Here is a 17249-nt window from a genome sequence, read left to right as displayed (position 1 = left end):
GCTTCTAGACATGTATAATGCATGTCTGGAGACTGGGGCTTTTAATGCCAGGTGGAAGACCGCGCGACTTGCGCTGATTCCCAAGGGCAAAGGAGATCCAGAGTCGCCGTCCTCCTACCGCCCATTATGTGTGCTTGACACAGCCGGGAAGGTATTGGAGAAGTTGTTAAAGAAAAGACTGGTTGCGGCGATGAATCAAGCAGGTGGCCTGTCACCCAACCAGTACGGTTTCTGGCAGGGTCGGTCGACCCTAGATGCAGTTCAACAGGTTGTTGAGGCAGTGCGGCAAGCAGAGAACTACAATCATTTTTCGCGACGTGTGGTCCTTCTCGTTACGCTGGACGTTAAAAACACTTTCAAATCTGCACGGTGGAGCAATATGATTTGGGCTCTGGAGCATTCGTTCCATGTGCCTCAATACCTCCTCAGAATGGTGGACGCATACCTGAGGAACGATGCGGTCTCATCTACGAGACCGCGGCAGGCTGACGTAAGTCCTCAATCACGTCAGGGGCGGCGCAGGAGTCGATTCTCGCCCCCGACCTTTAAAGTGCTGTCTGTGACGGCTTGCTGAGGCTGGAGATGCCTGAATAATCGGCCTTGGTTGAGTACTTGTCGCAGACAGCAACGTGGAGCACACCCAAGTGAGGCTCAGCCGAGCTACGCACAGAGTCAGTGCCTGGCTGGACGACCATGGGTTGCTTTTAGCAAAATGAAGATAGTGGTTCTAACGATGAAGCGTGTTGACACTCTCCTCTCCCTGCAGGTCGGGGTGGAGGTTTTCGAGACCAAGCCGGCCGCAAAGTACCTCGGTATGATGATTAACCGGAAACTCAGTTTTGCTGAGCAGCTTCAGAGAGCTGTCGACAACGCTGCGAAAGCCATAACTGCTATCAGCCGGCTCATGGCGAATGTCGGCGGACCGAAGGCCAGCAGACGGCGATTGGTGATGTCCACCGTGCATTCCATCCTTTTATACGGGGCGGAAGTGTGGGCCCAGACTAAGAGTTGAAAGAAACCGAAAGCGGCTCGCGTAGGTGCAACGCACCGCGGCCTTGCGAGTTGCTTTCACGTATCGGACGGTTTCCGAGCCTGCATTACTGGTGGTCGCCAGCGTCATACCCATTGCTCTTTTCATAAGGGAGCGCCAGGCGACCACAAGGAGGCAACGAGCAGACGAAGACCGGGAGACCATTGCCAACGAGGAACACACTCGCACGTTTCTCGCATGGCAAGAGACCTGGGACCACGAGACCAGAGTACGATGGACCGCAAATCTTATCCCTCTGGTCAGACTGTGGACAAAGCGGTGGCATGGAGAGGTGGAGTACTACATGACCCAGTTTTTAACAGGTCACGGGTACTTTCGCGCTTACCTCCATGTCATAGGGAAAACGCTACCCCCGACTGCCTCTATTGCCCCGGTGTACGCCTTTTTCATATGTTTTCGGTGGTCGGCAGATCGAGGGACACTAGAGGAGGATCTCGGAGCACTGAGCCCCCACAAAGTGGTTTCGGTGATGCTCCGTAACCTGAGTAGCTGGGATGTAGCAGAGAGTGTAGCCCGATTCGTCGGCAGCATTCTCAGGACCAAGAAAGGTGACCTGGATAGTCCTGAAAATTAGGTAGTGGCCTTCTCAGGCTAGTATAGAAGGACTCGGCTGGAAATAATGTGTTAAACGGTTCCGGATCGAATCCTGGTGGAAAGGAGGGTGGTTTTAGTCAGTAGTCTGCTGCTGGTGATTGAATAATACCATCAGTGGGAGCCCGGGCGTAAATGCATTTCCATCTCCCTCCGCATTTGGTGATCTTGTGTTATAATTTTGTTATTCGTTTGTAGTTAATACAGTGGATATAACCCCACGAAAGCGGTCAAAAATTGTTGCTGTGTCAACACACACAAATGACTCAAAGACAGATTGCCAGTGAGTGTAGTGTAAAATTAGGTATTGTAAATGAAAATGTGAAAAGGTTTAGGGAAACAGGTTCCGTTTCTGTAAAGAGAAAAGAAAAATGTGGATGGAAAAACAAAACCATGCCTATACAGGATCGATTACTAATAAGAAAAAGCAAAATTAATGCACGATTGTCAACTGTTGACTTTAATAGGGACTTGAGAGGCAGTGGGACTAATGTTAATGCTACCACAGTTCGTAGAAGATTGTTGGCAGTGGGAAGGTTGCTCGGAAATCTAGAAAGAAGCAGTTACTGACACAGGTTATGAAGACAAAAAGACTTCAGTGGGCAAAGGAACGTAAAGAATGGACTGTTGAAATGTGGAAAAAAGTTATTTTTTTCAGACGAGTCTCATTTCTTTGTCCAACGGGAGAGAGTAGCCTGCAATCGTAAGTCATGAGAAGACTACACCAGCACACTTGCATCAAGCTCCCAAACCCAGCCAAAAAGATGTTTTCGGAATGTTTTACACATGAAGGGCCAGGAGCACTTATGCCTGTGGAATGGAAAAAAAATATTAAAATAAAATAAAAAAATCAATAAAAGTACAATACCTTAGCCACAAAATGCAGTATTTATTTTTCAGTATAATCCCCGTTTACACTAATACACTTCTCCCAACATGTGACGAGTTTTTGCATTCTGTCACTGAAACATTCTGGCGGTTTTTTCGATCCAAGTGACCACAGGTTTCTTCACCTCATTTTCGGTGGTGCAATGATTAACCTTTGGTGTAATAATTGATCTTTCAGATCCCTCTTGAGACGAGGGAAGTGAAGTCGCATGGAGCCAAATCCGACGAATATGGCGAAGCGGAATAGGCTCAAACTTCAGCTTGCGGAGAGCGGAGTTCACATTCGTCCCATGTTCAAGATACTAAGTCACATAAACGTGTTTGGTATCCCAAAACACCGTCAAAAGGAGTTTCTTCGCCGAGACTTGAGTTTTGAATTTTTTGGGTTTTGGCGATTCGTAATGTCTGTATTTCATGCTTTCCCTTTCTTCTTCCGGGTCGTAATGATGTACCCAACTCTCTTCCCCGGTTATAATATTGAAAAGGAAGTCGTTTCCTTCGACACGATAGCGCTGTAAAAGTTCTTCGCAACATTCGACACAACGCTGCTTGTGTTCGTCCGTCAGTTACCGCGGTACCCACCGTGCACAGATTTTACGGTAACCCAATTGCTCGATAATATGACCTATTCGTTCATTAGATATGCCTAACTGAATGGCATACGTTGCTGGATAATTCGCCGGTCACTTTGAAGCAAATCGTCCACCTCATTTCGATGTTTCTCGTCAGTCACAGAAATTAGTCGTTCGCTGCGTGGTGCGTCCTCAATTGTCGCTTTACCAACTTCACATTCGCGAAATTTCAACGCCTATCTATTCACAGTTGCGTCCTGTCAACAGTTTCATTACCGTAAACCTCTTTTAAACGATGAAAAATATTCGTAGGGTTCATAATTTCTGATGTTAAAAATTCTATCATTGCGCGCTGTTTTAACCGTGTTAACATATTGATCGTACTCGACTTCATTTTAACTGCTACTGAAACAAACTGGTAAATGGATTTCAACGCATTATCGCGGGTTTGTAGGGGGGAATTTTAGCTATCATATACTGCCACGCCCAACTCGATAGTATCTTTTGTCTCCGTGCAGCACGCTAGTGTGCAAAATTTATCAGCCGAACCTCGTAATTACTTTTTTTACATTTTATTAAATTTAAAAAAAATTGTTGTTAGATATATAATTAGAAAAGTTGTTATTTTAACTAATTATTTAATATTCTTATCATTGTCAGTGATAATTATCATCACCATTAAAATGTTTTTTTTTCTAATGAGAATGTGTGGTAATTGAATGAAAAAAATATATACATATATATATATTTATGGTAAATGTGATAAAAAAAAAATTGTTTAAGTTACATTAGGTTATCTATCAGAATCACAAATAATATAATACTTACACACATATAATAATACATAATAATATAATAAAATGAAACTAAATAATAGTAAGTAGAATATAATTTCTTTTTGTGATACTGATTCCTACTATTTTTTTAGTTCTATCAGAATATTAAAATTAGTATTATACTTTATTTTTTAAGGCAATGAATCTATTATACAAACTGAGAGATGGAAATATGGCTAGCAAAGAAAATCGAAGAATATCACCATTGAGAGCTTGGCTTTGCAATCATGCAGAATCATCATTAATTAAATTTCAACAATTAGAAGTTGCTGGCTATCATACACCTCTTATTTTCCAATCTGAGACGCCAATGCGAAAATTTGTAGCATACATTGATCCAGAAAATAAATTCTCTATTGAAGATAAATTATCTCAGGTAAATTCAAATTTTTTATGATGTCTTCAAAATATAGTTTTTTTAAAATCAATTTGTTATAAATACTGATTAGAGATAGTGTAGATAGATACTTTCATATCAGAAAGTTCATTAATTTGTTGTTTTATACTTCTAACCAAGTTTTTCTTGTTTTAAGAAAAGTGTAAATTATCTAAATTAAAAGAAGTACCACCAAAGTTGCTTTTTCTTTGAAATGTTACTTGAATATTATATACAATACTTTGGCTACGCTCTAAGAGAAAAAGCGGTTTCTAGCAATTTGTAGTGAAAATAATTGTGAACATCATGAAATTATTTCAAAAAGCCCCATTTTATATGGGGGCTAAATAATTACACAAAGTTCAAAATAAGATTGTAAAGAATTTTCATCTCTACAAATATCTCTATTCTGCTTCATTTAAAAGATCATTCGACATTTTCAGTGTATATAATAATTGTTCAATAATCTGTTTAATTCAGTTGTTGAATTTCTTTTCTCTTAAAACTTTATATTACTTTATAATTTGTATAAATTATTTTACTTGAGTCTTTCATAATGCCTCTGATTCTTGGTAACAAATGCAACCATAAATAGTAAATATAAATAAACGCTGACTGACAAGTCAACAACAATTAGGTTTTGAATATTCCTGTAACAGTGCAACAATGCTAGCATTATTGCAAGTATGTGGTTTCTATTCAAAACTATCTGTTTTTATTGTAAATCCTTGATGTTTATAGCTTTATAAACTGAGAAATTTGTTTTAACTTTTGGGTCAAGTTACTGCCTTTAAAACTGAACTCAAAAAACTACAAATATTTACAATGACTATCAGCCTTAAGAAGAGAAATACAGTTCATCCTTTTTAACTGTGGTGAGTAGTGTGAAGAAGTTATGTGTTGGGTTAAATGTCATTTGCATTACATTGATCTTCATATGTTTATGCTTAATAAAATTGGCTTAGTAATGAGCATCAAAATGTTAGTTCACTTTTCTCTTTTTTTGTGTCTGGCATGGAGTTCTTGATGATATAAAAATGGAACTCTTTTTTAGAAATGTTATTTTAGAAATGATCTGTATCTCATTTTAAGTTACGAATAATCATCAATATTATGGCACCTAACAGGTAATATATATACTACTCTTGCTGTGAAACTATTTTATTTAAATAAAGTTAGCAATTTTTTTTAATATTATGTTAAAAATGTCAAAAGAGATGATTTATTTAACATAACTATTAAAAAAGTATGCATTATTATTGTTTATTAATTTATATCATTTTATAGTTATCCTTAAATTTTATTTATTATCATACTAGGAAAATGTAGGAGACTATCTTCTGGATCTTTTTTTAATACCTTAGTTATTTCAGTTATTTTACCCGTAATCATTAAAATTTTTACACTTACTAATTTCCATTGTCTGTTGTTGCTAATTATGAATTCTCTGCATATTTTTAATGGACTATCATACTTCTCCGTAAAGAACAAATGATTAATAAAATTTGTATTAGCAAGATAATAAAATAATATAATCTTCATATTTATTGCAGTAAGTTATATAAAAATGTATATATAAACTTATTTTTTAATTTGACTTTCTAAATATAGTAGCAAACAGTTAAGAAAATTGAAAACTATAAATAACTGAGTTGGTGTGGGAAGGGGATGATGGATTGATGAGGTTATAACAGTTAATTTCTAGAAAGGAGAATCCTTAAAAATGCAATACTAATTTCAATCAACAGGCTTCATTAACAGTTTTTTTAAATGTTTTACTATATTCTAAGTATATGATTGCTTCTTATTTACAAATTAAATAGCTTTCTGCTATAATGTGTGTTAATTTATTACCTAGGTTTTAGCAGTTGATCATTAATTTAATTATTAACAATATCAATATTTGTTTCTTTTATAAATTGAAAGAAAAAAAAAATTAACATTATGCCTTAATTAATTTTTGAATATTATTTCTAACATATTGTTAAGAGTGTTCTGTAAACTAGTTAAAATTCAGAAATAAGTCCATTTAAATAATTAAAAGAGTAGAATAATATACAAGAACATTCATCACTTCTACATTAGCTGCACCAGCTTTATCAGTATAATATTTTAATATTTTTGATTCTTTTAATATTGATAAACAAAGTATTATTTACACAACCATTATTTTATCGGTGTGTATTCAAGAATCCAGACGTATATGGCTGTGAAATACTAAACAAAACACATTTCTAAATCTGTCATTCAATTAATTAATTTTTTAACTACGTTTAAACTACCACCACCACTACTACTACTACTTTGAACTACCTTTAAAAATATTTAGATCATCATGGTTTCTTAGTTAATTCTTTTTTTTTTTTAGGTAAACTGCCTTCAGCAAATGCAAAATATAGCAAGTTATGGATTTCTGAAAAAACGCCTAGAAACACATCAACTGCACATTCACTCACTGTGGTTTGATATTTATACAGGTGATATTTATTACTTTAGCAGACAAAATAAAACATTTGTAGAAATAAATGAAAAAACCTTTGAAATGTTAGTTACTGAAGTAAAAAAATATTACTCATAGCATATCTCACACTTACTAGCTACAGTAAAACCTTTGTTAACTAAACTTCCATAGACCAACATGTGGCTTAACAGGAATGACTTATCATATAACAAAAATGAAAATTACTGATAAAAATTTAATAATATCAGTTATATTTAGCAATATTATTATTATATTTAATAACTGAAATATTTTTTTTTAAATATTTTAAATTTTGCTCATAATTATTAGATTTATTATTAAATTTAGTTTTTAATACAGTAAAATCTCTAAGTGATATTGGAGACACCACTAGTTTGTTTTCACAACATTCTTCTTGTAGACAGAGCTTAATGATGTACTTCCCATTTCCAACTCCACTGTATTGTGATTATAATCTAATTGTTGAATGTAATATTAATATTGCATTATTTTAAAAAAGACTATTCTTAGAAAAACTGTTTCATAATAGATATAAATATGTTAAAAATTATATAATCACATATTCATTCAACATAAATTCACGATGACTCTTCTACATCACTTAAACATTTTTTGTTTCAAACTACAGTATTTTAGAAAGTTGATGAGTCATCCTGTTTTGTTATTTCAATATCTTATTATTTTTTTAATAGATTGACTTTTAATGTTTTTACAACTCCTCAGGTTATTAACACCCTGATAATGAATGCATATTTTTTTGAGAATCTGCCATATTAGTTCAGACAAGAATAGCAACTTTCTCCTTTGACGTTTTTGCACTAAAAGTGTATCCTTCTTTGAGAGTTTTATTGAAAAGTATTTCTACAAATGCTTTATCAATACTCTTACTTATAACCATTATATATTTCAAACAACATAGTTTTTAAACAATCATTTATAACAAATCAATATCAACATTTTTTTTTTATATTTCCACCTTACTTTTTCATAAGAAACATTGTTACATTGCTTAAATTTTTCTAGCCAGTGATTAGTGACTGTCAAATGTTTCAAGTCAACTTTCGGGCAAAAACTAGGCTTTCATTTTCAATAATAATCCATTTGGTAGAAAATTTAAACTCCTTTTTTGCTGGAATCACAGCATAGCAGCTCGATCAAATCTGATAGTCTTCTTGAAACTGTAACCTTCATTACGAGTTTTTCAATATTTTTTCTATATAGTGCCTATTGACAAACTAACTAAATTGAAAATTGAGCAAATGTCAGTTTCTTTAATTCCTTTCTCTAATACACAAATTAGTTTAATTTTGTCACTTAAAGATAAAATGTTATGTTTAGAATACATGACTTGTTCCTGAAAAGAAAAGAATCTGAAATAGTCTACATATGAGTAATACATACATATAAATAATAACAAACTGAATAACAGTAACACTAAGCTTAGAAAATAAATGTATAGAGAACTCTCATGTGAAAAACAAAACAGAATGCTTATATATTTCTTTTTCAAGTAATTTATAAAGTAGTACACTACTACAGATTTATCCTAATGTACTACTCTGAAAAAAATTTAGTGTAGACAGTTACAAGTAACTGACATCACCAGATAATTATTAAAAGACAAAAAATATGTAAACCTCCTGTTCTAGAAAATGAAGATAAAAAATTATTTTGAAAAGATCTCTTAAGAGTAATAAATATCATACTTAATTTCTTTTTAGATTTAATATGAGTACCATATTAAATAATTATATAATTGTAGGTGATCTAGTTCATGTGCTGATCCTTAAATGTTGCCAGTACAGAGACAGAGAGAGTCCTACATTCCATGAGTTATTGCTCTGGTAATATAAACTAAAGGACCAGAAAATATTACTGCTAAAGAGATTCTTTTACAGTAGAGAAATCTGTAATAGCAAGGTTTTTATTGTTATTTTTATGTTTATTTATAGATAATCCTCTTATTTAATGTATTCCTTCTTTCTTTTTTCTCATTTAATGTTATTTCTAAAGACTAGATAATCGATGTATTAGACAAGATATGTATGTGTCATTCAAGATTTTACTTTTTTTTAAATGGCGGTCTACCATCTTTAGTTTGGTTAATAAAGGTTTTACTGAATATCTTCAAGTAATTCCATTTTTGTACTTTATATGAAATAATTCTGTCTCTCTAAATATATGTTTATGTGGGTGTGGGTGAGTGTGTATATAGATATAATATTTTTTTTCACACATACGTATTGCAATAATGTACTTTTTGCTTTAAAGGTAAAATTTTATCTACATATACATTACACTAAAACAAAAAAAGTATGTTTCAGCAATATGCAATTAATTGAAGACAAGAACACTTGCTAAAAAATACAATACTTTTAGAGACTTTTTTCACTGCCGGAGATTCAATACATGATTAAAAATGTTCATTTAAAAAGATTCAAAAAAATTATATTTATAATTTATAATTACATTTACATTCACTGAGGCTAACCTCAGTAATAATATGGAATTAATAGAAATTAATAACACACAAGCAAATAGATATTTTAGAGAGGTAATTAGTCAGTAAAGACAAACATGTATATAAACGCTTTATTAATAAACAACTGAGAGAATAATGTGCTGGTAATATAGGCACAGATGTTCTGAATTTAGATATTATCTTACCATCAATAGTACGTTTCTGTATACAATATGGAACTGCCTGGAACTTCTTAGCTTTAATTAAGTTTTCACAGAACTTCTAAAGGATGAAATCTGTACATGTTAAGGAAAATTTTCATAATGGAGTAATACTACTACATTTTTTTAGTAATTGTTCTTGCCTTCAATAAACAAATTTTGTTCAAGTTGATTTGTTCACTTAGTTCTGGTTTACAATAATATTACACTCCAAACTCTTTCAAATACAAATAAAAATGAATACATTCTTAAAATTATACAAATAAAGAAAAAGAGTCATATACTACAAATTATAGTAGAATAATCAAAATATAATTTACAACATAAATGAACTGAAAAATTATTAAAGAATATGAAACATTTAAGTAAAACATTATAAAACTTTTCAGATTAGCTATAAGAAAGAAATACAGATTCTAATAATACATGAATATAATTTAAGAGACATTAGCAGACTATTAATATGATTAGATACAAATGAAATAATTATTTAGGCAATGGATACCTAATACTATGAAAAACGAATTTTAAACATCTGAGTTAACCAATAAGATAAAAAAGGAAGAAAAAAGACCCTATTAAAATATGAAATAATAAAATAAAATAAACATATGGTCAGTTATTACTATTTAACTAAGTGTTAAAAATTATCAATAAAAGTATAGATTTAAATATTACAATATAGATATTTTAGATTTTATTTATTACAAATAAATTTTTAGTATATTTAAATGACCATAAATAACAAAAGAGAACAGTAATAAATATAACTAACATATTTTTTGTTGTAAAATTACTCAAAGATATAAGGATTATAACAAAGTAATTGTAAGTGAAACAGATTTCAATGAGAAATCTTATCAGCCAAAAAAGCATGAAAACTTAAATTTTGTAAGTAAAAAGGATAAAGTACAAAAACTATTAAGTTCATGAATAAGCAAGAATCTGTATTTCCATATATATTTTTAGTTCATCTAAGGATAAAATCCTTTCTCCAAGGTATTTACACCGAAACTTAGACAGGGTTGGACATCTGGCCAAAAAATGGGTTACTACATCTTCCTCCCTAACACTGGAAAGGGAACATAGTTTTATATCACTAGAAATTGAATGCTTATTTAAGTAAATTCCATGTGTGCCTTAAAAAGCCAGCTGAGCTTATGAGAGTAAAATCTTCATCACTATAATGAAGCTTCTAAACTGATCATTTTGAAGAAAAACTATGTTTTTCACTGTTTATTAAACTATTCTTCCACTCCTGCCATAAATTATTTTCAATCATAGCCAGATTGTTGATAAATAATGCAAATAGAACTGGGTTCAACAAACACCTCTGTGTTACTCATGAAAATACCTCAAAAACATCAGAAAATCCTAGCAGTTGAACAGAGTAATTTTATTTTTGGATGATAAACTTAATTTTGAAAATTTGTAAAAAATTGACAGATCCAGCCTGTCAAACGCAGGATAGAAATTAGCAGAAAAGGCATATTCTGCCTACTGCCTCTTAACATTAAATTTTAACTTGACAATACTCATCAGATTCTAGTTTTATGGAACCCATTTTGGAACTCTTTCAAAACTTCATTTCAATAGCACCAGTCCTCAAGTCTATCCAACAGCACACCAGTAAATATCTTCCCAATAGTGTTATAAAATGATATTCCTCAGTAATTCAACACTTCATTGACATTGTCCTTGTTAAAAATTGGGAAAATAATAGATCTTTTGAAGATTTCCAAGGAGAGCCCTGAAAAAAAAAATTTACAAGAACTTTTCTTTGAAACTATCATATGCATATTTAATAAAACTCATAGGAAATTCTGTTGTTGCAAGGAGCCTTTTCATCTTTAACCTTCACAAAAATTTTCACCAAGCCTTGCCTCACAACAAAGCATGCATCCCATTCTTTCATCCTCCATAAATGGTTCGATAAAACTAATTCCACCAGAGGTGATAACAGGATTTAACAACTGTTTAAAATGACCTATCCTTTTTTCCTTTCTCTGTTCCCAGAAGCCTCCAGAACCACTGTAAAGTATTACTTCAGAGAATGAGTCGTATGACTGTTAATGAAGTGTAGTCTTGTACAGTCAAAAATTTAAAAGAATTAAAAAATATCATGCTTAGCTCGCTCAACAATCTATAAATTCTACAATTTCTAATTTTCTCAAAACACCCATTATATTTAAAGAAATAATATTTATATATAATCATAGCTATTGATTTTTTCTGTATTAGTTTTCCAGTTATTGTTAATTTTAGCTTGGAGGAAGAAACTAACCCACTTTGGGAATGAAAGAAATCACAGTAATGGCCACCAAAGCATCTTTTGTTTTTTTTTTGGCAATTCTTCTACTTTTTCAAGGATTTTTGCCTCTCAATCTTTCTTGAACAAATTTTCATTAGAGGAATTAATGCATAGATCACTGTTATGGCAGAATTTACTGTCTATCATGAGTTAATTTTTACTTCCTTGTACAAAGTAAAGGAAATATTGTGATCATGAAAAAATTTGGTTTTCAGATGTTAATGGAAATAACCATTCTGACCATCCCTGAATCCATTTTGACTATTTTGGTGTGACATCTGTACATACATATGTATGTACTCGTATCTCGCATAACTCAAAAACGATTAGCCGTAGGATGACCTGCCCCCTTGATTGCAATCAACTGAGCCAAAAGAGTCCAAAAAAGCCCTAAATCAAAAACATTTTGGATTTCGGACTTATGCTTAACTGCAGTATTAAGCCCTCATTGAGATCTTTTCAAAGATATATCACAAGTGGTACTTATTTCCATTGGTTCCAGAGTTACAGCCAAATAAAATTTTAATTAATGAAACATTCGGATCTTACAGGGGAAGGCACAGTGATTCAAATCTGACCATCAACTTTTTTTTTAATGTTTTTTTTTTTAAATTTAAATATATTGATTTATTAATAATTATTAATCTCTGATTGTAAAAAAAAATATGAGAAATAATAGTTCAATAATAACAATAAAAAAAAATTAAAAAATATCAAAAGTTATTAATGAAATAAAATTTTATGTACTTTTAATTTAAAAAAAATGTGTATATGTAATTTAATAGGCATAAAAGGAAAGTCATGTGGTGTCCACATCAGATTTTTTCTAATAGATACAGTATGACTTGATTTCTGTAAGGAATTCTCTTCAAGCAATGTTTTTCGAATGATTCTCATTTCTTGATCAAGATATGCGTAAACAAATATTTTACTACCTTGAGCCTTACACAGCTCTTCAAAATTGCAACTATCCTTAAATTTTATTTTGTTTGGATAAAAGTTCACACCAGACAATACTACCAGATAATTTTCCCTACTTCAATCATCTATCCTTTACTTTGCTCCTGGAGTAAAGGGGCATTATATAATGAAGTGATCTTCCTGCTAAATTATCTGTAGCGTATTCGCGTTGATTTCCTCTTTCAGTTTCTCTAGTAATAATGATAACTGTGCGAGATACTCTGACATTTTCAAGTATGATAATAAACTAGTTGTACACAGAGAAAATAAAAAAATAACTAATAAAAAATAAAAAACTAACCAAAAAATTTGAATTTTGGTAAAATACAAGTTATCTGACTCGATTACTTCTCATAAACAGAGTTCACACACTATAACAAAAGACAACTAAGAAAATCACTTATATAGCTACAGTCGATAAACACAAAAATTCACGAAGTAATCTAGACACGTCCATTCTCTTTCTGATCAGACAGACACTCAGCTCCTGTATTGTGATTTATATCATTTTCTAAATTAATTTTTTTTATAAATTTTATACTGAGATTTGTTTTCACAAAAAGTTCTGATTCGTTAAATGTTTGTTATAGTAATGTGGAAACACTAGTAAGAAATGTACTGGTTTTCTATATAAATTCATTGGAAATTAAAATATTTTACTCTGTACATTCAGCCAGAATGAAATTTTTCTCCATTACTTACTTTTGAAACTTAATGAAGTAGTCCATTAATCAAGTTTAGTACAATAATTTTAATTTACAACTTTTTCTGCATTTAGATTTTTATAATCTATGGTGTAGCGTTTCAAAAATGTAAACTTTTTAAAAATTTACTTCAATACAATTTTTAACAGGAAAAGTTGAAAAAATGTTTATCTTCATCTGAGTTAGCTTTCACTCTTATACCAAACTTCTTTAAATGCTCCTGCTGGGAGCACCTAGTGTTGTGCTGTAGGATATAAAATTGGTGTTTAAATCAGGTTTTGAAAGACTCTTGTTTATGATGACTGTAATTTAAATTCTCTTTTGTGTTTAGAATGTTTGTTTTGTAAGTAATACTCAACTATGTTAAGTTTGCACCAAGTAAACAGTAATCCAACAGAATCAAGTAATTAACAATAAATATATTACTCAAAATGGATATCAAATGAAAACAAACCCAGATTTGAAAAAATAATAATATGAACAGTAGTGACAAATTCATAATACTTATTTACATTAACAGCAATACTGAAAGATTTGCTCAGAAATTGAAGAAAACAGTCAACAAAATTGCATAAAGAACCATGAATGAAACAAAATACGCATTATCAAAAAAAATTCAACAAATTTGATTTATGTAGGATATACAAATTTAACTGTTCAGATTCATATAGGACAGCTTTTCATATTACAAAGAATAAATCAAACCACTTCACTTCCCCACTTTTGTAAACTATCTGATTTTGCAAACAACCCATCTTGCATGTAAACAACAAATTTGACACATTTTACAATTAAAACATACAAAAACAACATTCTAAATGAACACTTAAATTGGACAAGCTCTTTGAACATATCACAAGCCACAAATATCTGTTGTAACTGATTTGAATATCAGTCCCACTTCCATTGGTACAACACTCAGTCTTCCCAGCAGCAGTCACCGAAGAAGCTTAACGTAAAATGACAGACAGTTGAGACAAAGATAAAGCTTTTTCAACTGTCACTGTTTAAAAAGTGTGCTAGAGAACTCATTAAATCTTATAAATAATTTTAAATTTTTGAATGTTTTCTTTTATAAGTGTTTTACTGAGTACTTATTAATTCAATGTAGTATTGCTTTTAACCTTATAAATCCCACAGTACAAGTTAACAAGAATGATATTTAATAAGTTATTTGTATAACACATATTACTTACAGAAATGAATGTATTATATTTTATTTTCTTAAATAATGTTCCTCTTCATTGCTAGTTGTTACATAAGTGAAATTATTTCATGATTTATTAATGTAAAAAATGGAAATAAATTTATATACGTAAAAAATGAAGATACAAAATTTGCACATTTTGTAATATAATAAATAAATTTATATAATAAAACTGTTGTTTTTTTTTTTTTTAGTAGAAATATATTGTAGTACACATTTTTAATAAATACAGAATATTAACAATATATAAATATCATTTATAATTTCATTTTATAAATCTAAAGCATGTAAAAAAAAAAATTCATAAATAAATTCATAGTTATATCCAATTTATTTAGTTATAGTTTTATATATATTCATTTTATTATTATTTAGTAATTTGGGTATACTTCTAGAAAAAAAATTAAAAAAGCCATAAATAATTTTTTTTAAATAAGTGGTTTTACTTAAATGTTTAAATATGAGGTATTATCAGATAGTATCTCAAAAATGAATTGTTATATTTAAAATAAGAAAAATTAATAATCGTACAAAGTATAATGGAATCATGGTGAAACATATTTTTTGTATACATTAAATGTGTAATTAACATGTATGTTTTATGTATTACAAAGGATTTTTATTTTACCTTTATGTTTTCATACGGTGCACATCAGTGACCTAAGTAAAAAATAAAGTTGAATTTTTCAATAAATTGGAATTGTAATTATAACTTAATTTAAAACATAATGGTATGAAATGTATTTATACCTAAAATGAGAAGTTGATACTTGTTTTAAACTACTACATTTTCTAAAAAAAAAAACGAAAAACTAAAATCTGCAATTATTTACAGATCTAAAGCAGTTAAGCAATCTTTACTGTTATTTTAATTATTACCATCATGAAAAGGCCAAAATTGTTTTTTTATAGATATTTCAAAACCTAAATTTTAAAATCAAAATCAGAATAACCTCAAAATTTAAAATTTTATGTATTTGTTTGTTGAAGCAATCATAAAAATCTGACATAGTTTCAATTCATCTATCATATAATATTCTACAAACAGTTCACACTGTATTTCACAGTACGGCTCCATTCTTAAAATATGTACTCAATTTGATTATGATATTTTTGTTATAGAACATTGGGAGCTTGATTTGGATTTACGAAGGGATAAAAATTATATTAAAAAAAGTGGTTATTTGATTAACAAAGGGTTATGTTATGTTGTGCAAATTACGATACAATTCATGTCAAATCATAGCTTCACTAAAACATTTTTTTCATTTCCCAAATATCTCATAGCTTTTTTATTAATTTAAAAAAATAAGCAAAAACTTTTATTGTAACAGAAATTATAAAAGCAAATTGATAACATAGGGAAAACATTACTGATATAACTAATTATTGTTACTGTTTTTGGGAAGTGCTACTGTAGTAGTGCTGTAATTTTGTCTATAACAATGCCATATTTTTATAGCAGATTTTAGAACTACTTAAGTGATATTGACTCTTAAAGTGCAACTATTTTTATTGATATTTCAGTTAAAGTAAATTATTACTTTTTGAATGATATTGTTTTAAAAGAATTTATTCTTTATTGACTGCAAATGAAAATTAGATGGTTACTTTTTGGTACTTACTAAATCTCAATAATTGAATAAGACTAAACTACGAAAAATTGAAATTAATGAATTTACAGAATTAAGAATTATATCTTTCTATGATGGTTCAAGTGATTTTTTTAAAACTGACATTTTAAAGAGCTGTTAAAATCCATGATTTTTTTCTTTCTGTGCTAGTAGTAATTAAAATGAGATGAAAAAAATTAATGTTTTAAAAATATATATTATAGATTACAAAAATGTTCATTGTTAATAAAAAAGACAACATTTCAACATAATAAATACTTATCTATAAAGGTTGTTCAATTACTTCCGTAACAAGACTAAAAGAATTTTTCATTGTAATTTTTAAAAATTATATCTAGCGAAATATAATTTCAAGTATGAATAGATTGATAAATAAATTGTTATGCATTTGTGTGATTTAAATACTCCTCTTTTTATTTTTATTCCATGTTTGTATGTTAATTATTATTATAGTAATGAGATGGAGTTTCAGGATTGGAATGTTAATTGTAGTAATTAAAATATTGCTTGCTAAAGTCATCAGTGGTAAAAAATATTGTTTTGTTTTTATTTATTTTATTTTTGTACTTTAGATATTTAGAGTATTGATGATAATAATATATTGTTTAATAGTTAGACATAATTTGTGGAATTTTTAGGATGTATTTTAATGTAGTATTTTACTATTTTTTACCGTCCAAAATAACTAAGTAGTTTTAAATGTGATAAGTATTAAAGTATATTTTATTAATAAAATTAAGTACATTGGTTTTTTATATTGTATTAATTAATTTTCTATCATTGCTATGACATTTATTATAAAATAGATTATGCGCTTATTTTTAATTATAAAACAGATAAATTACTCTTTATTTACTAATAAATTGATACATCAATTTAACATACTTATCATTTAGTTTTATACCTCTATTTAAAAAGAAAATTATAAAAATGCCTCTATTAGTTATTAAGAAAA

At 29.9% G+C, this 17249-nt stretch overlaps 1 protein-coding gene across 1 annotated transcript in view; it reads left to right on the top strand.

Annotated features, from left to right (window-relative positions):
• CAHbeta (carbonic anhydrase beta) overlaps positions 1 to 17049 on the top strand; it is a 37349-nt gene extending 20300 nt beyond the window's left edge. Inside the window, exons 4-5 of the mRNA XM_075359951.1 lie at positions 4075 to 4314; positions 6683 to 17049. Of these exons, the coding sequence (XP_075216066.1) occupies positions 4075 to 4314; positions 6683 to 6892 (450 nt within the window). The 3' untranslated portion in view covers positions 6893 to 17049. The remainder of the gene's footprint in view (positions 1 to 4074; positions 4315 to 6682) is intronic.
• Positions 17050 to 17249: the final 200 nt, after the last annotated feature.

The sequence above is a fragment of the Lycorma delicatula genome, chromosome 1 (genome assembly GCF_047948215.1).
Source record: "Lycorma delicatula isolate Av1 chromosome 1, ASM4794821v1, whole genome shotgun sequence".
Classification (NCBI taxonomy): domain Eukaryota; kingdom Metazoa; phylum Arthropoda; class Insecta; order Hemiptera; family Fulgoridae; genus Lycorma; species Lycorma delicatula.
Note: the sequence above shows the minus strand (reverse complement) of the source record. Positions and strands in the feature narration are given on the sequence as shown.